Here is a 27173-nt window from a genome sequence, read left to right on the forward strand (position 1 = left end):
ATCCTGGCGATGATGAGAGGAATCCGAAGTTCAAGGTAGATGAACACAGGGGAAAACCACGGAAGCTGCCATTTCATTCTGTGCACGAGCTGGGGGACCGAGGACTTCGGCAGAAAGACGATCGGTAAAGCAAAGCTTGTACAGTGGGACAAGTGGGGCAAGCAAAACGTTGCGACCATTCACAACATCGAGGAATGAACAGGGGAGCTAGTTCGAATCCTCGAGCGGTATTTTGCGGTGGTGGACACAGTTCAGGAAACCTCGAAAGTGGACCCTCATCTGCGGCACCTGTGGGTGGCGCGAAGATCTATAACAAAATGCAAAAAGGCAAACAAAGAAACAGCAAAACAAGATTGCGGAACTGAATGAGAAAACGGAGGAGTATGCATTGAGACATTCAGGGTAAAACTAGTACAGTCTGTGTGATGGGTTGCGAGGCAGCCTAGTTTTGCACGAAGCTGAAAACTTCTTCGGGCACTGGTGGATCCGGAGGGGACAAGAACGGTGAAACAGAACAAGATAACCTCTTTCATGCATAAGGAAGGGGTTGAAGACTGCTGCCTTACGGAGCGCCTGGCCAGGGCATTCCTGTTTCGGGAGCCTCCCGTTCATTAACCAGACTATCAGGGAGAACCGAACCAGATGATCGATAGGCCAATAACGCTGAATGAACTCCAGGCGGCACTGAAGGCGATGAAGAATAATTTAGCGCCGGAGACGGACAGGATTACAGCGAGGAAGTTATGCAATTCGAATAAAGGATCTTCGCGGGAGCTGATTGCTCCACTTCAATGAAGAATATTGGATGGCGTGTACCATCCGGGAGAGCTACAAGAATGTTGAGGTACGATTTATTCCTAAAACGAAAACGACTCAAATCTGTGGAACCTTAGACAAATTTCTTAGACATTATGCTTGGGAAAGTCGTTTAAAAGAATTTTCAGTGCGAGACTCACCACGCATATTGAGGACAATTCGTTACGTGCTCATACACAGTTCAAATTACGCCCACACATGTCGATGCAAGGGGTGTTGTTTATGTTGTAGAGGGACTTGCTCCACAGTCAGCGCGAGCGCAAGTAAGGTGCCTTTTAGCGCGTGATCTAAAAAAATGGACACGTTTACAACTCCTTGTAATGCCGAATTAGAGCGCAGCTGTTGAGCAGGAGGAGGAGAGGATACGGAGGGGACGGCATGCCCCTCCTCCTAATCCGTACCTCTTCTCCTCCCTTCCCCTTCCTCCTCCTCTCCTCCTTCCTCCTCCTCCTTCTTCCTCCTCGCCATCCTCCCGCTCCTCATGGCTCCCCTCCTCCCTTCTGCTCCCTCCCGTGTTGTGCGTCACATAATGCAACGCGCGCGTTACGGTGGTGCATTATGAGAGGTTTCTCATAATGCACCGCGCGGTTACGCCGACGCCGACGCCGAATCCGACGCCGACGCCGCTCAAGCCGGAAACGGGCGCCTAAGAGCTGCGCTTCAAAAGCCAATGAATAATGTAACACATGGAACTATAGTATAAGGACTCAGTCGAATCAACTGAGGGGAAAGAACGTACAACTACATACGAAGTTTTCCTTCGAAGCGTAAAGCGGTTCTCTCGCTGGGGGACTAAAGATCGGATCCCCTAGCACTGGGGCCCAGGGGCACGCCGCAAGGGACAGTGCTTTCAGACGTACATCTGAATTTGGCAATGAAAAATCTGATGGAGAATCTCAAGAGTATCCCAAGGGACTCACATCTGTGCGCAATATCCTCCGCATATATCGGGACTCACACCCGATATATGCCGAGGATATTACGATCTGGTGCAAGTCTGGGAGCAACGGTCAAGGGAACGATACGCTTTAGGCAGCGGCCGATATTCCGGCAGCATACCCGCGGAGCCGAGGGCTTTAATGCGCGCCGCAAAAGTCTGAGTTGCTGGTCATGCGGAACGCACACTAAGGGCTTGTAACTTACATCCGTGTCGAAATGGAAGGACAAGAGGTGCCCAAGACGCAGGAGGCGCGATTCCTGGGGCAGCTCATCCCACAGGGAAGGAACAACGAGAACACACTTGAAAAGCTCACGAAGGCGATGGTGCAGACCAACGGTATGTTGCGTAGGAATCGCAACAAGCAACATGGATCTAAAGAAAGAAAGGCCGTCAAGCTCGTGGATGCATTTGTGGTGTGGAGGGTGATTTGTTGAACGCCGCACTTAAACTTTACCAAGAACCACGTAGTAAAGCTCGATTTTCTGCTTGGAAGGAATGAAAGTATGCCCTGGGGATGCAGAAATATGCAGCCAGTCATAGGCTACTTAAGTATGGAATGAACTGCGCCTTTGAGGAGCTGGTCAGCGCCCAGATTGCAGCTCAAGTCAAAAGACTCGGAGGAACCTTACCACGGTAGCTTGCTGCTTGACAAGCTGTGGTTGGAAAACCCGGGCGCCGCCTTCCTACGAGAACAGGTCGAGCTTGGAGACCATATTTTAGCCGGTTATCAAACAAATCAAACAAGTAGAATTCCCAGGAACATGAACCCCTTACGGGACGGGGGGGGGGGGGGGGGGGGTGGCCACGTCTGGCAAAGTGCCAGTTTTTCGCTCGTGCCTGGGCCAGCCGACCACGCACCCTCAACGTCGACGCCGCGGGATTTGTTGCGGGGGTGGCAGCCGCAGCCGTGGCTGCCTCGAACAGGAGCAAGATAGTCGCAGAAGCATTATTCAGAATGTCTTTTGATACAGAAGCCGAGGAGGTGGTCATCGCACTGGCTATCTCTCACAACGCAAAAGGAGCTATAATATTAGACGCTGAGGGCGCCGTTCGCAACTTAGCGGCGGGTTCCGGGGGGGGGGGGGGGGGGGGAGAGGTGGCGGCCGGGCTACTGAGAAGGCACCCCCCGCAGGTGGTTCACATTGTCGGGTCTCCAGGCATATGGCCATGCAGGAAATGAGGTGGCTCACGCCGCTGCCGGAGATTCTCTTCCAAGCCGGGACTTGATTTCTGCCTCAGGCATGGAGGACGGATTGTCTTACTTCAAATGTCAGGTGGACATCCGAATAGCAAGAAGGAGATTTGCACTACCGGGCAAGTTCCTAAGCATGATAGGGGAACACACCCTCCGAAGGCTACAGATGGATAGCTTTCTCACCCCAGAGAGCTACACACTTCGTACCGGGACAGATCCACGCCGGCAGTCTTCTCGTAGTGAGGGTTGCAAAAGACAGACACATACCACATGGTGTTGACCTGCGAGAAGAATGAAAAAACTTCGCAAGGCGGTGCAAGCGAAGAGGAATGGTATGCGGAGAAAAAGACGGCTCTTCGTTCCCTGGAGTGGGTAAATTATTCGCTTGTGGTCGATGAAGGTGCAAAATATTTGAACCTCCAAGGCTAGAGCCTAGATAAATTTAAGGTTAGGTAAGGCCCCATGAGTTTTGGACGAACGGGTCTGTAGCTGGACCTTACGAAGCCATCTTCAAAAAAATGCTTTAAAGTTCTCCAAGTGCCCAAAATAAAACGAGCTCCACTAACACGACATTTGAATAGTACTTCATGACGCATAGAGGCGTAGTAGCAAGCAGGAGCGCAAACAAAGTAGTTGTTGCGAGAAATTATTCAATTATCAAGGACGCCTCCACCGTCATCTGTTGCAAAGGTAAAAAGTTATAAGTCGCATTGAGCTTCCTTTCGGAGATTATCGTCACGTTTTAGAACAGGTAAGGAGTGCGGCAGAGAATGCCCATATAAATTCTTGACTTCAAGGAGCCATCGATGCTTCCTATACGACTTGGGTGTAGGCAAGTTCTGGACAGCGTCCAATTTTCATTAAAACTTCCGGTGCAAAAAAAAAATAAATAAACTGTGAAATTATGAATCTCCACTTCGCCTAACTAATCACAAGTCCGTTCTCTGCCAGTCACAAGAAAAGGATCTCCAGGTGTTGCAGATGTTGCGCTTTTTTTTTAGCACTGAAAGCCGGAATTTTGTAGGAATGAAACGTAACCCTTTGGATGGCGCTTTCGATCAACAATCCTTACCAAAACCAGAGTGTTGAACCGGGACCAAACCGTTATTTTTATCCAAACCGTATTTCCATATAGTGATCAAATTGTCATATACTGTACTGCAATGTATAAAAAATTGTGGGTTTTCGTGGCGCTTTGGTATTGGCACTATGACTAATCATGTGTCACGTGGTCACGTGACATCATGATGTCAAGATATGCTGTCAAATAATGTCACGTCACGTGGCCTTGTGACGTAGTCCCGTGACTCATCGCGTCAAGTAGACTTAAATTGAGTGCGTCATCATAGTCCGTTGCAACTCAAGAAGGTAGGGCGAGAGAAAGGAAGGCCGGGGAGGAAGAAGCAGGCGGAACGCTGGAAAGAGGAGAGGGTTTCCCCCTCTCCTCTCCAGCGTTTCGTCTGCTTCTTCCTCCCCGGTTTTCTTACACTCGCAATACCTTCTTGAGTTGCAACGGATTATGGATGTATTAGCGTTGTTGACACCGTGACGTCATTTGCACTCACGACTTCTCACCGCGAGTTACGTGCCACCGTGACGTACTCAATTTTCAGGGGCCCGAATCGAGTGCTCGGGATTTTGACAATCAGCATCGCTAATTATTGGTGTTGGCTCGTGTTCAATCAAAGATGAGAATAGCCTAATTCTAACACTGGCGGTGTACCATTGGCGACAGATCACGTCGCCGCTTGTTCTAATAGCGATTGACGAAGGGAAAGCTATTTCTTTCCTTTATTTTTCCTGCGTCTGCCATTGAGCGAAGAGAAAAAGTAATGGGTGTTTTGCCAGCTATGAACGTCAGGGATTAGCTCTTAGTTGTATTCACTGAAAGTACAAAATTGTTACATGAACCATTTTACATGTAAATATCATTGAGGAAGCCAAACATATTTTTGTTGTTGCTGAACGGTCTCATGAAAGTTGTCCCCAAAAATAGAAGGATTGAAAGGACTAAATGTGGCTTATTAGTTTGACGATAACTAAAACCACAAGTGTGTACGGCAGGGATACCAGAAGCGAAAGATTCTAGTCGCCTTAGAGGGCCCTTTCAAATTCTCGCAGTTTTGTTTAAACTTCACAGTTTTTGGAACAAACTAAAAGAAATGGAGGATTACTGTTAGCAAATGTCACACATATAATTGTCGAATCAGGACCTCCAAACTGAAGAGGGAGTCCCTCAGAAAAAAAAAAGGCTTATGTTGAGGAGCATCGTAAAACTAAGAGTGTGTGTGTGTGTGTGTGTGTGTGTGCTACATCGTTTGCAAAATCACTCCTGCCAGAAAGCGCGTTTTCGTGGTGCCAGACGCACGTGCCGTTCCTCACAACGCTGCACCAAGAAAGAATATTTTTTGTTTCTGAATACATGAGTTGCACTGAGCGCGAACATTCTGCAGCGTTCATTTTGAATTACAAAATTTAATTTTTTTCAGTCAAAAAAAAAAAAAATTCTAATCACTAGTTTATAGTGCAATGTTGTCACGTGCAAACTATGTTAAACAACTCAGTTTTCTGGTTAAATGGGATGTCCTCATAACAATACTCGGTTTTACTTTAAATGTGAGCGTAGCAGAAATTAAAAGAGCCAGCTCCGGGCTTTCAGCGTCCATGGCAAGCACGCGCGCGCCTGCAGTGCAAGCACTGGTCAGGACCACAGGCTTGCGCATGTAGCATTGGCTGCGTCTGGAGTTAAAGGGGCCCTGCAAAGCGTTTCTGGCCATTTCTTTTTAATTTGCATCGCGTTCGTTCTAACTAGTGACTGTAACTCTAGCAACACATTAAACATAAAATAAAGAAAATATCTGACGTCTCTTTAACATAAAATGAGAAATAAGTTCAGAAGTTTCAACACATTTTTTTTTGTTGGTGACATTCTTGGTCTGAATTAATAGAGAACCTAAACGACAAGAGCGAGCAACGACCATGCACAATCTTCATAAATGTTGAAAATTAACATACAGTTATGAAGATGTGAACGCCCAACCAATTTACGAGTGTTCCAAACAAAAATCGGAGCTTAAAGGGGTGACTTGAGCCTATTCAAACAATCCTTCTTTTACAATTCTATGTCGTCCTTATGTGACGATCTGGATTAATGTTGTCACTGAATTCTCTTTTATGACATTGATAGGTACGCCTTCCAAAGCAGCATTTGATTTTCTTCGCCCCTTTGCAATGCCCCTTTAAGCTGCAACGAAGTATAGCAAAAGTAAATGCCCAAATGGTAAAGTTCTGCAGTAAATATAGCAGTCTCGCAATGATATGCGTCTACCTAAAGGCCTGTTCACATATGCAACGGAGAGCTATACAAGCATAGCGCTGACCTCGCTAAGCGCGTGCTCACGGGAGCGTTCACCAGCTTTCTATCGCACCGTCAAAACTGTTGCTCATGGCAGACGATAGGTAGCTAAAGAGAGGGAGAGAGAGAAATGTTGAAAAAAACAGAGGCCTGGAACTTATTTAACTAGCTGACGTCGCGTGAGCAGCGCTACATCAGCGCTTCGCTTCATGTGAGAACCGGCCTTAATAAAATGTTAGAGCTCGCTTGAAAGCACAGATCTGTAAAATGAGGCCCCAAAACAAGTGCGCGTAAAACCGAATATAACTTTAGCTTCCCGAGAATGTATTCTGCGAAGCTTCAAGCTCGTGCAATTCGATGTTCAAATGTGATTTACATTAGAAATATATTGTCTCTCCTTTGCGTTATTTGTGTGTAATTACTAACATCATTGCACACATCTCTATTAAAGAAATACGGACGATAACCAGCCAAGTCCTGAACAGTTATGAGTTCCTGGTTTCAAAACCGGTTCGATATTTTTATCAGGAACAACTATTTGCACTTGGACAGCTGCAGCTTCTTTTCCATCTATGTTATTTCGTTTGCTTCCTTCACTTATTAAGCGAAAGCATTAGCTGTCCCATGGAGCGAACCGACGTAATCAGCTTTGAAGCGGCGCCAAACGGCGCCTTGGCTCGTCCCAATGTCGCGTGTCCCATTGGTTATCGCGTGTCTTCAAGGAACGAGGCTCCCTCCATTGGCTCTCGTGCGGCTTAGTTCCAAAAAAAAAAACGCCTCCAGAGAAGCCCTCTCTATGGCGGCGCAGCGCACACAGCGGCCCGGCTGCCGGTAAGAGGTGCGGCGGTGCGAGCTTGGCGCACGGCCCGCTCGGGCAAACTCCGAAGGGGTTGCACAGCAGAGCTCATCGCGGTTAGGCCACTTCACGAGAGCGCGCGCTTGGCCGTCCGCCAACGAAACGGGGCCGTCCAATACACTACGCCGCAGAAAAACTAAGGGAGCAGAAGAACGCCATCTCTGATTTCGCCTTCACATTTCAGTAGAAGTGCTTAGGTGTCCTCGGACATATTTGTTCTTTAAGTGCTCTAGTGCGTTGCCATACGCCGATGGTTTAGTGGCTGTCGACCCATTAAGCCCGACCTATTGAAGCGTGGAGCTCCTGAATGTTTAGCACTTGGTTGGTGAAGGTCTGTATTCCTCAGAATTTTGGCCCAACCGGACGGAGTTCGGTCAAATAACTTTACGTTAAAAATCTTCATTTCTATACATTTAATTTTGCAGTAAGGCGTCCTGTATGGGAATATTTAGAAGAATATCATTTATTATTTCTCTTTCTGCACATTTCGTATATTTGCCCTCGGATCTATAGTGTGAGCACAAAGTACTTTTGGCATACCCCGCGACCCGGTGCTTCACACTGCCAAACAGCGAACATAAAAACACGTTTCCGGAGACTCAACAGATGGCCTATTTTTGAATATCGTACTCCCGTGTCGGTCTTAAGCTGTTATGGGAACTTCGTACAGCAAAATGTATTGATAACAATAAAAAAAATATATTATTGGTGCCTGAAGACTTGACCAGAAAAATAAAGGGCCGGTCACCCTAAAGGTATGCATCATAAGTAAATGCACTCCCAAATTATCTGATATATACTGTGCAAATTTTTTCCGGCGTTTTTATCCTAGAGAGGCACGTGTTTAATTGAGTTAGAAGAAATATAAACATTTTTTTTTTCATTTAGAAGCTGACCTAAGTAACATCTGTTCCTGACGCATATTAAACTTCTCAAACATATAGAAGTCTGTTGCCTCTTTTATTTGTTGAAAAACAGTTTTATGTGATTGTGGGCTGGACGAAAACAAAGTACACAATGACGCGTGGCGAAACTATCACGATGGCGCACGCAGACCGCCAGAAAGTGATAAATTAAGTAGCTGTGATGTCGAGCAGAGTATAAAATACTACTTTGTTTTATTTAACAAAACACTATAAAAAATAGCAAGGGTGATGTTTATTTGCAAATCGAATTGATCGGCATCTTGACAAGTACAAACCCTAAATGCCAAACTGTGTGGAAAATGTTCACTTCGGTACGCGCGATGTTAGGCCAGATCCGATTTGAGTATGGAGGTCATCCTTTTCTGCATGATTATTCGCCTGCATCACGGTGCTGAGTATAAACAATATTTGTCAGGAAGGCAAGCGTTGTGCTTGCCGCTCAGTGCTTCTATAAAAAGTAGACTGAAAGGGTTTGTCCTAAAACGTTCCAGGCATTTTGAAAATATTATTGCCGTTAGCTCAGTAGCGCCGTCATTACATATGTTGTAAAACGTATTTTGTAAACTATATTTCAAGATAGATATGATAAAGCCGGGCACATTTAATGATTTCATGCACAGTAATTAACTTTGGTTCAAAAGCACAGCAGGATTCGACTTTTAGTATAGCGGCGCAAAGTAGTATTTTAGGCAACCTACCAAACTGATAACATTTTCATTCGGGCAAAATATATGTGACTGAGGTATAAAAATAGATGGCGAGCCATATATGTTAATCTAGCTTTGTTTTACTGTTTCATTGAAATTAAATAACGGAATTTATTTTTGTACCTCAAAATAATAGTGGGTTCTGCGCATGACAAGAAAAAGTTATATGATAGTCGTTCCATTGTTGAAACTGTGCCTATTGCCAAAGAAACGCGGAAAATATATTCTCAGTTTTGCGGTTCAAACCAGTTTCGAACCGTTTTTTTTTTCGCTCCCCTGAACTGAACCGGAGCTGAACAAAAAGCCGTGAACCCGAACCGGAAACCAACCGATAAAAATATCGGTTCGACACCCTAACCGAAACACCTAAAATGGTTTTTCATTGTCTGAATACGAAACTGGAAATCCAAATGAAATTGTTTCATGGAAAGCTGAACTCCAGATAGCGGACTAAGTAATTATATCTAAAAACATGATATCCAGATCGATTTCCAAATCCATAAACCAGATAGCGAAAAGTTGTACTGAGTTTTTCGTTCGGGAAAGAAATGAAACTTTTACAAGATACATTTTTAAATGTATAGTCGTTTTTTCTAACGATGGCGTAACGTCCGTGGCGTCTGGAAGGATATAGAGTCCAACTCAACTCACTGACTTTACGCGACTGCGGTGGCGCTGTTGTCGGTACTGCGCCTGCGCAGACGCTTCACTCCTCCCGATTTGGTTTCTGCGCACGCGTAGTACGCACACCTGGTGTGGACAAAGCGGGCTTTCACTAAACAGTGTGTTGGTCTACAGCGGATCGAAAAGTGGGTGTAGTTCAAAGCGGGTCTACCAATGCAAGGCACCAACGCGCCTTTTAGATTTATTTACACTTTAAGTGCCTTATAGAAACACCGAAATTTAAAGATAAGCGATTAAAAATTTAACAGGACACCTATGTCAGAAAAACTGTTTTCGCAATAATTACGTCAGAAGAAACCCCGACAGCAGATCAAATCATTCACCCAACGTAATACTACTGAATTGACTTGAATGCTGGTCCGAGCACGTCCGCATGCGTAATATATCCCTGTATCGACGTCCGGTGCGTAGACGCGCGGCGGTGGTGTCTGGCATCGTCGCTCTACCAGACAACCTAGCACGGTCTTCAGTGATCGCAAGACGCAACCACAAATGCGGCGCGTGAACCCCCGCCATAAGTTGCCTTTGTCTGCTATTCCGGCATCGTTGACAGTCGTATGCAACGCCCAGATTATGTAACACGGCAGAGCGGCACACATTATGCAGATGGCATTATGCAAGCCAGGTGTGCAGCTCAAAGCTTGCAGGCGGTGAAATTGACGGTTACTGGACCTTCAAATCAATTCAGTCTCCCCACTAAATTTAGCAAGAAAGGGGATATCATGCAACTTGATGTTGCGTGTCCTTTACACTCCTTTAGTTTTGACGCTAGATTACTGTAAAATCGAGGCCACATGAATTAAAGAATACATTATTCCCGCTAAATTTAGAGTCAAGCTTGGCGTAACACGGCCCATTCACCAAAGGGTTTTCGGGCTAAATTGAGTAGAGATGTTGTGGTCCCGGAACCTAAACATCAATCCAACTTCACCTCTAAATTGACTGGTAAAATTTACATCGCGTTGTGTGGAATCACGTGACCTAACACCCGTCCAGTTTTTGTGCCAAATTTTGCGCTGGAATTCACGCCACGTGGCCCAATTACCAATCCGGTTTCGTCCCTAAATTAGGCAAAATATTAACATCGTGTTACCTGACGTCAGGTTATCTCACCTCTTACAATTGATGTTTTACGTTTATATAGTGCTACGATTAACGTACTGACCAGACGGTTACATGACCCGTATTTGATTTGAGAGTGAAGTGCGCTCCCCGAAACGACTCTTTAATATTTCAACAAATCCAAGCCCTCGCGTTGTAAATGCTCCAATATTAATTATAGGATATATTGGAAAATTGCTAGCTGCCAATTTTTCCCGCTTCGTGTGAATAGCCGATGAGCATGAAATGTAGGATATGATGATGCCGGGCCTACAAATTTTGAGAATTCATTCTTCGCGATGTTTACCCCAGGCGGTCATCCAAAAGGCGTAGAGGGAGTCTATGAGCAATGCCAGCTAGAATACAGGGTCTGCTTCTTTCCCTCCAAATGTGATTACTACTAAACTCACGCAGGTTGCCTAATTTGCGTCAAAATCGTCGAAAGCACCTCTTGTAACGTCTCAAACTAGAGCTTTTACGCACGTGGTGACTCCAGAAGGGACGCGTCTGACATTTTGTGGCGGCTCTCATCGAGTTCGAATGTGCTTGCCGCTAGGGGAGGGGCGGGAATTCACTAAAGATGACGTCATACACAGACCTAGTCTTCTAGGTGATATTGCCATGAGAGAGATGACCCCGCGTTATGTAGTGACTTCTGATGTCGTGTAGCATACGTTGAAGTAAAGGGCGCTTGCTGTTGCTTGAAAACAATGGAGCAAATATTTTCACCATCCTTGTCTCAAGTGCAACAACAAGGCAGTGATGAAAGGAAAACTCAATCCTTAGACTATTACCGGAGTCGCTGCATTCACAACACCCAACCGCTTAACGTTCTCTAAAAAAGAAGTTCCCAGGAAACTCGCCCATTGCCACTGGGTACGTTACATGGCCAACCATCAAACGCATCCGGTGGTCATCTTAAGCTGATGTTTGAGGCAAGTACTCGTGTGATTAATTTTCCGACGACAGATTTGCTGTTTGTTCACGAGGTTACTTCGGAAAGCGGAGGCTCGGTAGAAATGGACGCCACCAGAATACTGCTAACTTCGTCATGGTTGTCGACAAAGGAGAGACAACAATTCTTCCGTAATATCACAAATCAGACGGTTTGGCTCAGAGTCGCCACCACTTTCGGACTCTAAAAAAGGGCTTGGGTGGTTCACCAGCAACTACAAGGTAAGCCACCCAAGCTCGAAGTTTGGTATAGTCTCATTTGGAATGGACGGGTCTTGTGATGTCGCGGCGCGGTTCGCGGTTCTCACCGTGCTCTTTCGGTCCGTTCATTCACTCGTTACGTCCACTTTCCCTCCTGCAGGAAAAAAAGAGCTTCCTGGCACGCTTCTAATGACGCGCCGCCGGAGCGGGAGAGTAGTGGATCGAGCGGCCATGGCTGAGGTCACGGCAGCTCGATCTGCTACTCGCCGTGGCAGCTGTTGTGGCTGCATCCAAAACCGCCGACGCCCGGGATACAAAATGGCTCTTCGAAGACTATAGAATGGGGAGCTTTGGGAGGTTGGAATTCCTATCCTTCTCTCAGCCTGATCCTCTAAGCTAAATGCTACTTCATTCGGACGTGAAATAGCGTAGCGACAACAAGATTTCTGCATAATTTTTTTCTTTCTCCTTAGAAAGAGCTTGCAATTATTGAAAACATGAGACAAAAATATGGCTGCGAATTGTTGCTCCTAGCGGACGTTTCTTGGATGAACATCGTGTAAAACAATTGCCCTTACTCTCTGTTCAATGTCACCTTACCGCGCTGCTCCACACAAAACTTCAGAAATCATACTCGGCGCTAATCCTTTTTCTAAGTGGGATCTGAAAATTGAGACAAGATATCACCGTTTAGCGCTGGTAAAAACAGCTGTTATTATCGCAATTCCACCTTGTCTTCGCCATTCGCAGGCGATGGAAGATCAGTCCGACAATGAGGGGAGCCGAAAATAGTTCTCATTATTGATTTTATGAATTTGAGAACTGCATGTCTTCAGCGCTTCTCGGAACGCGTCAAACCACTCCGTGTAGTGCTCACAACTGTTTTCGCCGGTTTTCACGTCATAAACGCTTGACAGGTTTCTTCTAATCGAAGAACTCACTTGAGCTTGTTTTTTCTGCAAATATGCTTCGCGCCTTTTTTTAAAGATGGTTTTACGTGGTTTCAATGGGGTTACCGACAGACTAGCAGCATACAAGTCTTGACTTACTCCAGCCACAATTTCATCAGAGTCCCTAAAGAAGAGTTTGATGAACTCACGTTGTGAGGAGAAGCAGCCTCGTTCTTGAGGTATTTGTAGTAATGCTAACAAAAGGTCAGATTCGTTGACTGTTCGTGGAGCCAGTAGCTTTTCTAACCGCATTTTGTTGAGTGCGGTTGGAAAAGCCGGATGTTTACATGGCCACTTGCGTAACTGAGAGTTTTAAGTTTACGTATGCATAGTTGGCTATTTTACAGAGTGGGGCCGTTTTGTTTTTGTGAATTGGCAGCTAATTAATGGTATTCCAGCTCAAAGTCCCTTTTCGCGTCAGTTATACTCAACCCATTAGAAAAAAAATGATTTGGAAAATATAAAGACATCCCATAACTAACGCTCAAAAAGTTAAGTGCTGTGCGACAAAACTGCTATGACGAAGACGTCGGCTCGCTCCGAGTGAAAGTTTGTCGTAGCTTTCCTCGTTTAGAGTTCATACGTTACTCAATGTTTCGCCATCACAAGCTAGTTCAAGGCACTGCAAAGTGCCAAGTGGAGTTTAAAAGAAATAAGAGATGAAGCTTACCTAAAAAATACACAAAAATAACCTTTATTCCTTCTCTTGTCCCCCACCTTCAAACTGAACAACAAATCCAACCTTCGCAAAGAAGTATTTTTAGCTTTCAAGACTGACCTTCAAAAATCTCTACCCTCTCCTGCACTTGCTCGTCTTGCGGACAGCAACATCGAGAAGCAACTGTTGTTAAGCTCTGATAAGGAACTTCGTTAGCTTGAAACGTGTGAGGTTGTTGTAAAACGCTGGAGCAATGTGGGTACATTTGGCTCGTCTGAATCGTCCATTACAAACATGAATATGATTAAAAGCTGAGATTTTTACCTAGAATATATCAACAAATAAAACCCTGCTTCCGCTTGTTTTCTTTTTCTGGTGCCCTTCCATCGCGACAAACTCGTATGTTGCGTATTGATGTGATAGAAGAAAGAAGAAAACAATCTTTGCGTGATTTAACTAAATATGGTAATTAACAAAATACAAATGTAACGTATATGTAACGATACGTTCCATTTTTTACACTGTAACAGGAATGAGTTCCTTTTTAACCGATGGAACTCATAACGGGAACGCGTTCCAAAAATCAGAAGGAACTAGGAACGAGCTTTCGTTCCTTTTTTGAGGAACGTGTACATCACTGATTCGGAGAAATCAGCCGCATTTCTGCGTTAATAACAAGAAGAAAATGAAAGGTGGGCATATTATTTTGATATATTCGTAAAGAAACATTTAAAGACGGCATATCGATATGTTTTGTAAAGTATTATGAATGATGGTTTATTTGCAAAACAAGAAGTGAATATCTCTCTAAAACGCGATTTTACGCCTTGTTTGAATATTTTGTTTGCATAAAATATTTGATTAATATTTCTAATTTGTTGTGTATGCGTTGCACATCTACTGTAAAATGTATTTAAAAAGTTATGGTGACGTGAAAGCCTCGATGAGAAAATTAAGACTGTGCAAAGTAGCATCGTGGGAAAACTTCTTAATTTCCACACCTCGAGCTTCTATATTTCATATCTCATAAAAAACAATGTTCCGGCGCTTATATATAGCTGAGTATTCCTCCCAAGAACATGGCTTTCATATATATTTTTAACGAAAATATCAAAAATATGACCCGGACCATTATTGCACGAACAGACGTGGAATCACCCTGCAGACTAGATCAATGCATATTAAACAAATAAAGCATTTTGGAAATATCTGTAATCCTTTGAACTAGGTTAATTAATAGTGCAATCCAACCGAACATGGAAGTGGATCCTTGTTTAATACACAACTGTTCCTCCACAAATTATTTTACCTCGAGCTAATTTTATAATCTTTTATTTTATTAAGGATGATATTGCCCCGGGTGCAGCTGGCCAGGTAGGCAGCGCGGCCGTGGTTTAACGGTTATCGTGCTTGGTTCCTACGCAAAGAGCCGATGTTCGATTCCTGGCTGCAGATGCATCTTTTTATTGTTTCTGTAAATGTCGCGTTCTGGCGAATGCAAAAAACCTGTTGCTTCTTCGAGATTAGAATGTTCTATGCCCCGAAATTTCTACGCCGATCGTTTCAGACGCCTACGCGTGTACATCGGAACTCCGCATGGCGAGCCGGAGTCCGTCTCGTTCCAGCGCTCAATCCTGCTTTAACGGCGCTAGCGGCGCCTGCGATGCTAGCTTTCTTCTATTTTTGTTTTGGGAACAAGTTCGCCCCATTAAACGTTTAGTTCGTTTCAGGTTTCGTCGGCTCATCAATTGTTATTCGTGACAATATATAAAATATTTCGAAGAAATTTGCATTGTACGAAGCTCGTTAAAGTACATTTTACTTTGTGTAATGTGTTCTTTATATGAAACTGTTTTATATATATTCTTTCTTCATCTGAACTTCCTTCCTCACCATGTTCTGGCACTTTATGTTGGAGAACGCTCTATATGATGAACCATGCAGCCCGATTGCGCCGCTGAGTTTTTGTAGAATTCAAAGAAAATGAAAAGCATGGGTAGAAATTGTGAGACTTTTCACCCAGACTTTTATTCTTGAGACAAAGGCTGCCGAAGCCAAACTTAACATAGCAAGGCTAGCTTTAGCGGGATGCTTAATTTAAAATTTTCTTCTTGCCCCAGACAGCCGAATAACCATGATTGCGCCGGAACATAGCAGATAAAGAATAACGTTCGGAAACTTTCTGTGCGCCGACTTAAAACAGCTTTCTCCCGGTCACAGTTGGGCTTTAAAGAGTACTCGGGCGATTTTCTAGAGCGCAGCTCTTAAGGCTGAACTCCATGGAGCGAATTATGTAACGAATAACTGTGAACGTCGCCCGACGGCACGCTCGCTTTGCGCGCGACGTAGCAGCCACTGTGCTGATCCCTCGGGCAGAGCAAAAGCCGCCGGGCAAAATTTGTCAATTTTTCGCAGCATATTTGGCCCATGGAGTTCAGCCTTTAGGCGTCCGTTTCCCCGTTGAGCGGCGTTGCTGAAACCGTCGCCGTCGGCGTAAGCGCGCGTTGCATTATGGAAGTTCCCCATAATGACGTCATGAGGGTAACGAGTAACGTCACGAGGGTCACAAGGGACGTCACGAGCGTCGTGAGGGTCACGAGTGACGTAACCCTCTTGACGTCACACGGGCATACCCTCGCCTCACGTCCTCCTCCTCAAGAGCTGCGCTCTAATTCGGTATCACTGAGAATTGCAAACATCTTTCATTTTTTTTAGATACAACAATTAACTACATTTTTGGAATCACCTTTTGGTTTTCAAGATGCTATCTAGCGTTGCGAAATTCAAAATAGTTATTGTGAAGTCGACAAGTAAATCAGATACCACAACCCGCATCCAAATATACCCGTGATTTTCTATACCATGGCGTGACTGACAGAGAGGCGTGCAAGTCGAGCGGGCAGTTTGAAAATATACAATGGCGAGCATTTCTGTTGTGCTGCACGGGTGCCGGAGCGACCTTCCAAAAGATTCATTTGATGCCAGGAAACTGCTTCTAATCAGTTGGGAACAAAGTCTACAGACCGAAGACTGAACCGCTACGTTCCGTTGACGTCACTTTTCTTTTGTTTCCTGTCAAGATTTCCACTTTGAGAAATGCACTGAGGACCAAAATGGCGATTTTGCCCAGTATTTGGGTCACAATTTCAACTATGTTTGTTGGAGTGTTTAATAAATTTTCAAGCAAATGGGCGGCAATAGAGAAAAAGCCCAAGTATCTGTTTAAACAGGCCGCATTTAGACGAAGAAATGGTGGACTTGTAGTTAGTTTATCGGTGACAGAACAAAAAAAGGATACGATTTGGATTTTGTATTTTCGTTCTGAGCGATGGAGGATAATTTTATAATTATTAAGGCGCACTATTTCCCGCAGGTTTTTTTATTCATAATAAATTAATCAATGCAAAACAAATGGAAAATTGAAGTAAACAACCTCATTTATATTATAACATATATTATTTCAAAAATAATATTGTGTTCTAACTCAAGGCGTATTACATCACATTAAAGCTGAGTCCAGAAAAAAATAAGGTGGGTTACCACCTTATTTCTTTCTGGACTCAGCCTTTATTGTTCAGTAAGTTTACCAGCTTGCATGCGTCTTATGCTTTTCGGACTCTTGCCTTGTTGGTTTTGAACATTGCTCGCCTTTTCCCGACGCCCTCCTCCCACGTTCAGATTCGCTTCGTCTTTCATTGAAGATTTGAAACTTTAAATTAGATCTCAAAACAAATGTTCGGCTCGAATGCGACTTCATCCCTCGCCGAGAGGGTCGCCGCCTTTCTTCAGTATCAGTTATGATGTACTTGAACGAACCCTTAACTCTTGTTTGACTCGGGTGGATTATAAATCTGCCTTATGGGCCAAGAAACACAATATATAATTTATTATTCCAGACACTGTCATCAAAAACAAACTTGATATTCCAGATGCACGACGATCTACGGTTCAACGCCTCTTTTCTACTCATTGTTTGGTCATCTTGACGAGGGAGCATACGACGTGTCTTCCATTAGAAAAGGTACGAAACTTCCAATTATTAAATTACTGACGTCACAATCTCCGACATTGCTAGTTTCGGGTCGGTTTAAACGGTGGATACTATACTACGTTCAGTGTAAAAGGAAGTTGATGCACTTTTCAAGAAATCTGAGTTAGTAGGTACTTCTATAGCTTTTTGTCCAGTGAATTCAATCATCACAATCATCGTTGGTAAAAGTAAACGTAAAGCGCACTTATTTTGAGAAAAAAAATACATTCAGCGATTGTCTCCAGGCACGCAGAAATCGCTGCCTCTCATCTTGCCAGGGCGTCGTGACGTCATCAAACGCATCCCCGAGACATCTTAGTGGCGAGCAGGGGTCATCAAACCCCGCTGACGACGTCACTTCCGCTAGCATTTCTCTCCGCTCTCGCACCTTTCTACTCTCGCCGTGTAGGAACGGGCAGGTCTACGTCTAAATTTCAATTGGCTCTTACGACACACGTACTAATAACATCGAAAAAGAAACAACTTAAGAAACTAAGACACACAATTCGTAAGGTGTCTCCATTACAACTTTCACTTGCGGTTCGAGCTTAAGAACCTCTTCAGAGTCCCTTATGTCCAGACGCATCGGACTCTACTATGTAATGAAACAATCCAGGCAGCGTCAAAAACGCAAATCACCGAGTCTGTTATGCTTATGATTGGTTCAGTGATGTCAGAACTCGTACAGAAACTTCACGAACAACAGATGCTGCGCTTTTGACGATGTTTCATCGGACTCATGAGCTCGTAGCGTCGACTGCGTCTGGATTCAAAGTGAAATAAAGTATACTTGGGTAGAATCTGAGGAAGAGAAGGAGATGAGAGGGTGAGGACGTCAGATAACCGACCTGTTTAAACAAGGCAGCTAATCATATGTCTACCCGCTGATCATTCCAAACCGAGCTTGTTTGACTCGATGTTCATTCTTTTATTTATTTTTCCTCAAAAGCTTTCGTGTGAGATCCTTAGATAAGAAGGAGGCGACTCTAGAAATTATACAATGAAATTTGGAAACACAAAACACAACAACAACAACAACAAATGAACAGCACACTTTTACCGCCTATGAAATCTGAGAAGTAGCAACACTAGAAACCTAATAAGTAGAGCGAAAATGCAAGATGATAGAAGTCTCAAAAAACACAGGGAGAGTAATTAACATGGTAGATTCTGGAAGACCGTTCCAGTCCACAATTAACATTGGTAGAAATATTTCGTTAAATTCGTTACTCGAACCGGATCTTCGTTTAAAATTTCGGGAGTTATTGAGACGACGAGATGGCAGCGTGGGATTTAGCAAGAATGAACTTCTAACCACCGGATGACAATGATAAGTCTTATAAAGTAAGCAAAGATGGTGCTATCGTGCGACTTGCCTCGAAAATAGAGAAATTTAGGCTTATTTCTATAGAAGAGACACTGGATGTATAATCGTAGTTAGAGGAAATGTAGCGGGTCGCTCGGCTTTAACTGCTTCAAGTTTAGTGAATAAGCAATTTTAGGGAGGATTCAAGATTGCGACAGAGTAGTCTAACTTAGTCGAGCGAAAGTTTTGTGGGCAAGCTTCCTAAGTTTTGAAGGAGCAGCACTCAGAAAACGCCGGATATACCCAAAGGTCCTTGCTGTGTCACAGAAAATACCCTCGATGTGGCTAATCCTTGTGAGATCAGATTTGAGTACGACACGGATATATTTGTACTCATCGACTTTTTCATAATTCTTGTCATCTAACATGTAATAAAAGGAATAGGTTGCTCCCTTCCAAGAAAAGCGAATTAGTGCAAACTTTAATTTATCGAATGGCAACTGTCAGTTGTTGTATCATTTGGAAACTCGTACTAGCGGTTTAAAAAGAGTCTGATCACTGGGTGAAGTGATTTCGCGATACAGCTACACAGTCGTCTAAAAACTACATAAGTTAGAATAAATACAATGTGGTTGGTCCCTATGAATGTTAAGAAAAGAGGAACAAGAACTGTGCCTTGAGGCACATTTGAGGTGACATTGAGAAATTTAGATGCATGCCCTTTTAAGACTGTGTACTGCATTCGAGAAGCAAGGCAACTGCATATCCACTATAAAGCTTTTCCTTCTAAATCAAGACGAGATTGTTTTCAACTTAGCCAGATATGTGTTGCATGGTCAAACGGCTTTGAAAGGTCTAAAAATATTGGGCCAGTTTCGTTCCGAGTTTGAAGAAGGCAATGAATGTCTCGCGTAAATTCGACCAGCTGTGTGTCACATGAATAGCCTCGACGAAAACCTTGTTGGTCTTTGTAGAATAAGGTATTGCAATCTAAAAATATACATTATGCGAGAGTAGATATAATGTTCGAGAAGTTTCGATGAAACTGAATTTAGTGAAATGGAACGATAGTTGTAATTGAGGGGCCATCTCCGTTTTTGGGGAGCGGAACGATCTTACCGATTTTACACTCAGAAGCAAGGTAACCTATGGATAGCGAATGATTAAAAATTAGCTTAAAATTATCGGATACCGTGTTCGTAGTTTTTGAAATTTTGTTGATGTTATTTGACCCTGAGGATAAAGAAAGCTTCGTCCCTTCGATGAGAGGGCCCAGAGGGGTAACACCGGCAGATGAAACGCAGAGAGGGTCCCTATGCTCGTATTGGAAAGCTGGAAGCACGTGCTGATTGTTGGGCAAGTTGGTATGGTACGTTAGGTTAGGTTAGGTTAGGTTAGGTTAGGTTAGGCTAAGTTAGGTTAGGTTAGGTTAGGTTAGGTTAGGTTAGCGTTCTGTGGTGTCTGTTCTTCCTATGTCCCTGTATTCAAAGCGCAATCGTGTTTTCTGGAAGCACGGGCAAGTTTAGGGAGCTCTCGTAAGTAGAAAATGGAAGCACAGTTTTTCCTCAACGGGGTTGCCACTCTCGTCAACCAATTGAACTATGGGAGTGTTGACGTTTGAAGGTATTAATTTGAAAAACTTCAGAATCAAATATTGTCAAATTTTATTTAAATCTAACGCCCCAGCGCCCTCTCGTCTCCTATTATAACTTAGTGTATACCCTCAAAAAGGGCAAATATTTGCTTTCTATACCAGTGGCAATTGAAGGAGACTGGGATACGACAATTCGAAGGCACGTTTGAGCGGGATTTCTGACTGTAACAAGTAACGATTACACGTAGTTTTAGACACAGAGTTAGCTGCCTTTGCCTCCACTTTCGAACACGTTTGAAGAGCTAACGATTCCACCAGAACTCGGCTCCCTAGCACCCCCGCGTGAACGTTTCCCCTCCTCTTATACAGTTTCTACCAGCTTAGCACCTCATCTGGACTCATCCTTTGACACCTCTTGCAATGAGAGCAAAAGTAAAAGTTACAGGATCGCACTTGCAACCTTCTGTGGCAATTACCGTGGGAGCAAAAGCTCTAACACACTGTGATAAAGCCTCCACATATTGAACGAATATCTGAAGATATATAATATATCACGCGCTCCAATGAAACGAGCTTTTTCACCGCACGCAAACTGCAGATAGGGTCTCGTTAAAAGCATGCTTGCTTATTTCAGTGTCTTTTTTTTTTCTTCTGTGTTTTTAAACACATCATAAACTGAAACTCCGGAGTGCTGGATATTTTTTGCGCCGCCTGCCGGGGGCCAGGGAGAGGATCAATTTCAACCTGAGCGCACCGTCGACGTTCGACTCGTGATCAATCGGGGTTCTGTCCAACCGCTACCGCTTTACACGTGTCCAATCGGGGTCAATTGTTCGGCTTCGTTACTTCAGGCCGAGTATCCACGACTAGAACCTTCTGTTCTAGGAGGTTTTTCGCTGGGACGCAGCGAACTAAGCTCCGTGACAGTCAGATATCTTTACTACCCCTGTTACACGGGCACCCGTAACCGCAGTTGGCTCAGACGTAACTTCGTTTACGTGGCGCCACCTTTAGCGCACTATACTTTGGACAGCTATTTCAGAAGTGTTGAGTGCGCGTTCACTGCTTTGGTGGGTGTGAAGAAGCTCAAGCGAAAGGGCGCCGATAGTTTTGACTGCGTAGCCCCAAACGTTTGGCCGCATATATGGTGGGCTGACTGTGGCTTCGTGTTCGCAATTAAGTGTGCATATGTAGAGAGGGAATAAAGAGCCGCTGACAGTCCCGAGATCTATATTGTTTTACCGTCTCAAACGGTTTAGAAAAGACTTGAAACACACACACACACACACACACACACACACACACACACACACACACACACGCACACGCACACGCACACGCACACGCACACGCACGCACGCACGCACGCACGCACGCACGCACGCACGCACAAAAGAGATCATCACCATCAGGTCCTTCAGGAGACTGAAAGCCCGTCAATATTGCTGTCCTCCCCCCTGCCCTCTCCCCCCAATTTGCGCTCCTCTTCACTTTCTTTTTGTGACGTAATTGGCAAAGACATTTTTCAAAACGTTTATGCTTGTCACAAGTTGCATGTCCGTAATATTTATTATTGCCATTTATTAAATAAGCTTTTTACGGCAACGTTTAAGGCTCTACAACGTTTTTCTTCACAATTTCAATAATGCGGCTGTACTGGGCATAACCTATACGGCATCACCCCTTACGTCGCTCACCAATGGCTGCTAAACTTTTATTTTAACATTACCTTTTTAAAAACCGCTTTAGGCAGACTACCATACACTGCTTAAAAAAGAAGCGCAGAAAAGTGACACGATGTCTGCGCGTGAAGAAACGTCTCCTGGAATACTTTCGCGGTTGGCCCCATGGGATGTGCACGTGCTCATGAACGACGAGAAGGAAAGAGAAAAAGTTAGCGACATTTTCTGTGTTAAGTCATCCAAATAGAAAGGGGTGCACGAGGTTGCCACCTAACTCGTAGATTCGGAAGGGTGTTTCAAATCAAGCTTCCCGAAAATATTTGTTTTCGTTATCTAAAAATAGGCTTGATATTTTTAGAGAGATCCCTTGGAATGATTTTCCATCAATATTCGGGTTTTCAGTGGTCGTTTTGTGTTATCTTGGTGAGCTCACGACAGATTGGTACAGAATACTACACTACATTAGGAAAGCGCTTATCCCTGACTAAAACTACACCACAATCAGTGAACGCCGTCGACAGATATCTATACTTATATTTGCGTCTACTATTTCATTTAGAGTAGGTGAAGTGTGTGGCATGGTGGGAAATATCATCACAAAACAGCTCGCATGAAAAAGTTGAAGCTTAAAATATACTCGCCAAAAGAGGACAATCTAGGAAGAGCACGGCGAGGGAAGAGCTTAGTGACAAAAGAGAACACTGACAAAACAAACCGCAATGTGGAAACGTCTTCACTAGTCTCTCTGGTAATTTTAATTTTGTAATAAAGTAATTATGTAAAAATGTGAATCAAAATATTAAAATTCCCCCTGCATACATGTGCGGCCTTTAAATGTTTATGTGGATGCCTCACATGCGCGGCCATCCCGATCTAAACGCGTGTACCGTTATATTCTGAGCAGCAACTTTGGTCAAGGCAGGGCGTTATATTCAAGGGCTTATTTGCGATCTTATTTTATAGGCGACACACTCCGTATACTCGTCGACCGACAAGGGTGGGTATCGTAGCTTTCAATGCTAATACTAGGGTATCATGCTTTAAAGCGCAGCCTTAGGATACCGTTACCGGGTTTCGCGGCGTCGGCGTCTGCGTCTGCGCCGGCGTCGGCGTAACCGCGCTACATTTAGCGCAAACATTGACGTCACGTGACATCAACACCAATTCTGTCTCTTCGCTATTTATAGCGGGAAAACTGCCGTCACATGACTTCCTCTCACGTCGTCTCTGAACGAATTCAGTTTCTCCGCTAGACTTAGTGACGAAATTGACGTCACGTGACCTCAACAGCAATTCAATTTCCTGCTAAATTTACCGAGTAAAATGACGCTACATGATTTCTTGTCAGTTCGCCTTTGACTAGATTAAATTTGTCTGCTAGATTTATCACGGAAATTGACGTCACGTGAACTAGAACCTGAATCTTGGCCGGTCTGTGACGTTTGCTATATCTTTTTTATTTGTAGCAGCCATGGCCGGCTCCTTAGCCACTCCTGCAATTGTGGAAATGATTAGAACAAGGATGAACGCCCCAAGTATATACGTACGTAAGCTGTTTTCTAGTGGTTTTTTTACTGGAAAATGATTTCGAATCTTATGGGATCCATCATTTATGCCTGTGAATGGTGAATGCTCTCAGATCTTGTTCGGTTCCTCCGAGACCAGTCCTGCCTTCAGCAGCACGAATCCTGACGAACCCACAGACCTTTGGATTCGGACGGTTGGAACGCCGCTGGATCACGTTGAGGTCTGTATTAGACATGCAAACAACGAATTCCTTAACTACTTAGAAACTTTTTGAGGGAAGGAACGAGTAATTAAATTTCAATTACTTTTTAATTGTGTAGGCAGCAATGATGTTAAGTCAGAACGTGTACGATACATTATGAAACTTGTTTGTATCCACTGTCTCTAGGTGTCACGAAGATATCAGGCACTCAAAGGAAAAGTTTAGATAAAAATAGTTCAAATATTATTTGCATTTAGGCAAGGAAATGGGATATCTGAACATATTACACCCGGAAAGAAAAACCACAAATAAATTCGCCCCGAATAACATTTTTCCAATTGGAAATCAGAAAAAAAGTTTCCATATGGAATTTCGGGGGGCCGTTTTTATAGTTTTATGAATTTGCCATGGGCTTGTTTTTTTAGTAAACCTAACTTGTGGAAAAGTGAAGGATTGAAAATACTTGTAGCGAGACGCTCCCTATTTTGAACTTTCCTTAATAGTATTTAAAGCATACTTTTAGTCAGTGATAAATATAAGCGAATTATAATATAGTGCTTATGAATTACTTTGTTTAACATACCAGCATTTTTCTAATGTGATTTTCTAGTTTGAATATGATATTAGTGATGAATAAAACATGCTGAGGTTTTATGAACCGAAAATGTTTTGTTCAGTCGAGTGAAGCTAATCCCCCCGGTAAATCGCGAAGTGATGTTTGTATTTATCTTCGTCTGCCGACCAAGTAGTCTGAGCATATAAATAAAACAATATGGATTTAAAGATAAACAAGAATATAATACACGCAGTTTGTGGAGCTCTAGGTTTGTCTCCAATAATTGGGAATTCTAAGTACGTACTAAGCAACGTTACTAAAACACTCAGTTGGGAAACTCACCGTCGAAACCTGGGCCGCTGGCGTCCACCGAGACCGAGCTAAATGCGACAACAGCGCCACTCTTTATCATTTGTCTGTACTGTGGTCACATTGAGCTTTTTGAAAGCCTGTTCTTGCGTAAAAACAAACGAAAAAGACTCTTTTTGTATGAAATTTATTGAAGTTTAGTACCAAAAGAGGGGCGCGTTATGTTTTTAAAATCTTTAGTTTGCAGGGTTTTTCGGCTCAATTAATATTGTTTTTATACAACCATGCCTCAGCGGACCTTTCAGGTAGCATGTCCCGCCCCAGGTGCATTTTAACTCCGATAGCTCAACGCGGCGCGTCCGCCGGGGAGACGGGGGTGGCACGTAACCTCTTCCGCTGTATTTGTTCTTAAAGCCAAAATAGAAGTCACGTGCAGTCCCTCGAGTGGCCGCTGCGGGAGAAATGGTGGCATTGTGTTCGTCATTAGCTCGGTGCTCGGAGACAGTTTGGGGCCACTTTTTGAAAACTGTCTCTATGGGAGTTTCCCAACTGGGTGTTTTAGTAACGTTTGTACTAAGTGTTATTGCCTCGGATTTACGAAGCCTCTTAGAACAGTAAACATTTAAAGGCCCTTTGAGAGGAGCTGGCCCTAGGGTCATAGACTAATAAAGTGAAATAAAAAAAATTGTCCACTGAAGTTCAATCGCTGCGCAGGTATGAAGATTCACAACACACGCTAGTTAACGTAATGTGCATATTTATTTATCTATTCGTAGTATTGGTACCAATATTAAACTGTTATACCTAAATGCACAAGCTTTTTAAAACTATTACCAGCTTCGAACGCTTTAAAAAAATAATGCGGCAGCGACTAGGTCTTTAGCGAGACGCATGGCTTGGTTATCACAGTTGTTAGAGGTGGATTCGTGGATCCAAAGTACCTGTTGCTGTCATGGGGGCTGATTATTTCTCGTTGTTCTTTTGTTGATGAGGTGAGACGGTTCAAGCGGCCGTGGTACAATATTGGTAAAGAATGTGTCCCATTTTACTCAAGCTTACTAACACTAGAGGTACCCAAATAAACTCGAACACAGCATAACCTTTCCACCGTATGAAAAATATTGCCTAACCCTCAATATCGGGCATCGACGAACCGACAAATAGGTTTATTTGATCGCTCTTGGGTCTCACCGGATTCCTCGAGCAGTGCTTTGAACAATTGCCTACTCTTGGTAGAGCTCAATCTCCGCATTGCTACTGACAAGACCCATGTGACAGTTCCGGCATTGACAATGGCATCCCCACTTCCATTGTCCCCTCGTCCAAACCAACCTAAGCCTCCTCATTACAGTTTGCAAGTATCAGTGATGGGCAAAATACATGCAAATATGTATCGAAATACAAATACAAAATACTTCGTGAAAAATGTATTTAATTACAAATATAATTACATTTCCAAAAAAGCATTTAAATACAAGATACAAATACAACCAAATGCATTTGGTCTCCTCCAAATACTTTCCCAAATACATTCCTTAAAATTTGCGTCAGCGACTTCAGGGCACCTGCAACGGGTTTCTGGGTATCTCATTTTAACTTTGCATTGCACATTCGGGAGTTAGTGTGCGAGGCTCTAGTAACGTAATAGAAATATAAGCACAAAAAAATTTAATCAGCTTTGACGTAATAGCTAAAAAGGTACAGAGCTTCAAGCAACTTTTTTTGTCGATTACATTTTGGTATAGACCAACAAAGAACCGAGACGACCAAGACGCGTAGCACTAGCTAGATAATTTTTTATTGTTGCAACTCGCACCAGTTACAAAAGTCTGGACGACCCGCGCATTTAGAACGTTCCAGGCAAAATATGGATGGAAATCAGGCTGGAAAGCAACACAAGTTGTCACAGGCACTTATTTAGCCAGTATGCCTGTGAACGTCAATTTCGTCACTATTCTTGCCCTGGACTAGCACCGTGATCACAAAGTCACCAAACGCCTGTGCTTGATTGAGAGATATTGCATTCGCTGCAGAACGTAGTATTCTTCCTGCTCTGGGCAGTGACATTAAATTTGAGGGATGTATATTTTTCGCCCACAAAAGTGTATTTATTTACACTTGTATTGGAAATACCCACGTTTTAGTATTTAAATACACACGTCAAATACATTACGCAATTTGGAATTAAATACAAATTCAAAATACACAAACCATTTGAAATACGTATTTCAAATACTTGTATTTGAGATACTGCCCATCCATGCCAAGTATAATACCTACCCCAACAGCTTTGAAAAACAGGTTCTACACAAAGTGACTGATCACATAAAGACGATCCAAGTTCAACCACGTCAACTAGATGCCGAAGGAGTTAGAATAGGGAAGACCCCATTCGAAAACATTTTGGAGTTGGGAATCGTTATTCCTTCGAGTAGCCTTCGGGCCTTTCTGCTCCGCAAGGTGTCAGCAAATTTCTTCTGGTGGGAAGAGGCGCCAGATACCCAAAATGTTTACTCCAATTGCGGCTGGCGACTTCGTTGACAATACAATAGACATACGACGAGTTTAAAGTGCAAACAGTGGGAAAGTTTCCTTGCTGCGTATGTCTAACTAGACTAACGTCA

At 43.6% G+C, this 27173-nt stretch overlaps 1 protein-coding gene across 1 annotated transcript in view; it reads left to right on the forward strand.

Moving 5' to 3' along the window:
* The window catches only part of LOC120848313 (medium-chain acyl-CoA ligase ACSF2, mitochondrial-like), a 261125-nt gene that overhangs the window by 154534 nt on the left and 79418 nt on the right, over positions 1–27173 (forward strand). The window contains exons 10-12 of the mRNA XM_042288177.1: positions 17273–17364; positions 23422–23498; positions 23595–23702. Coding sequence (XP_042144111.1) covers positions 17273–17364; positions 23422–23498; positions 23595–23702 — 277 coding nt within the window. The remainder of the gene's footprint in view (positions 1–17272; positions 17365–23421; positions 23499–23594; positions 23703–27173) is intronic.

The sequence above is a fragment of the Ixodes scapularis genome, unplaced genomic scaffold, assembly GCF_016920785.2.
Source record: "Ixodes scapularis isolate PalLabHiFi unplaced genomic scaffold, ASM1692078v2 ptg001212l_1___fragment_1__unscaffolded, whole genome shotgun sequence".
Lineage (NCBI taxonomy): Eukaryota > Metazoa > Arthropoda > Arachnida > Ixodida > Ixodidae > Ixodes > Ixodes scapularis.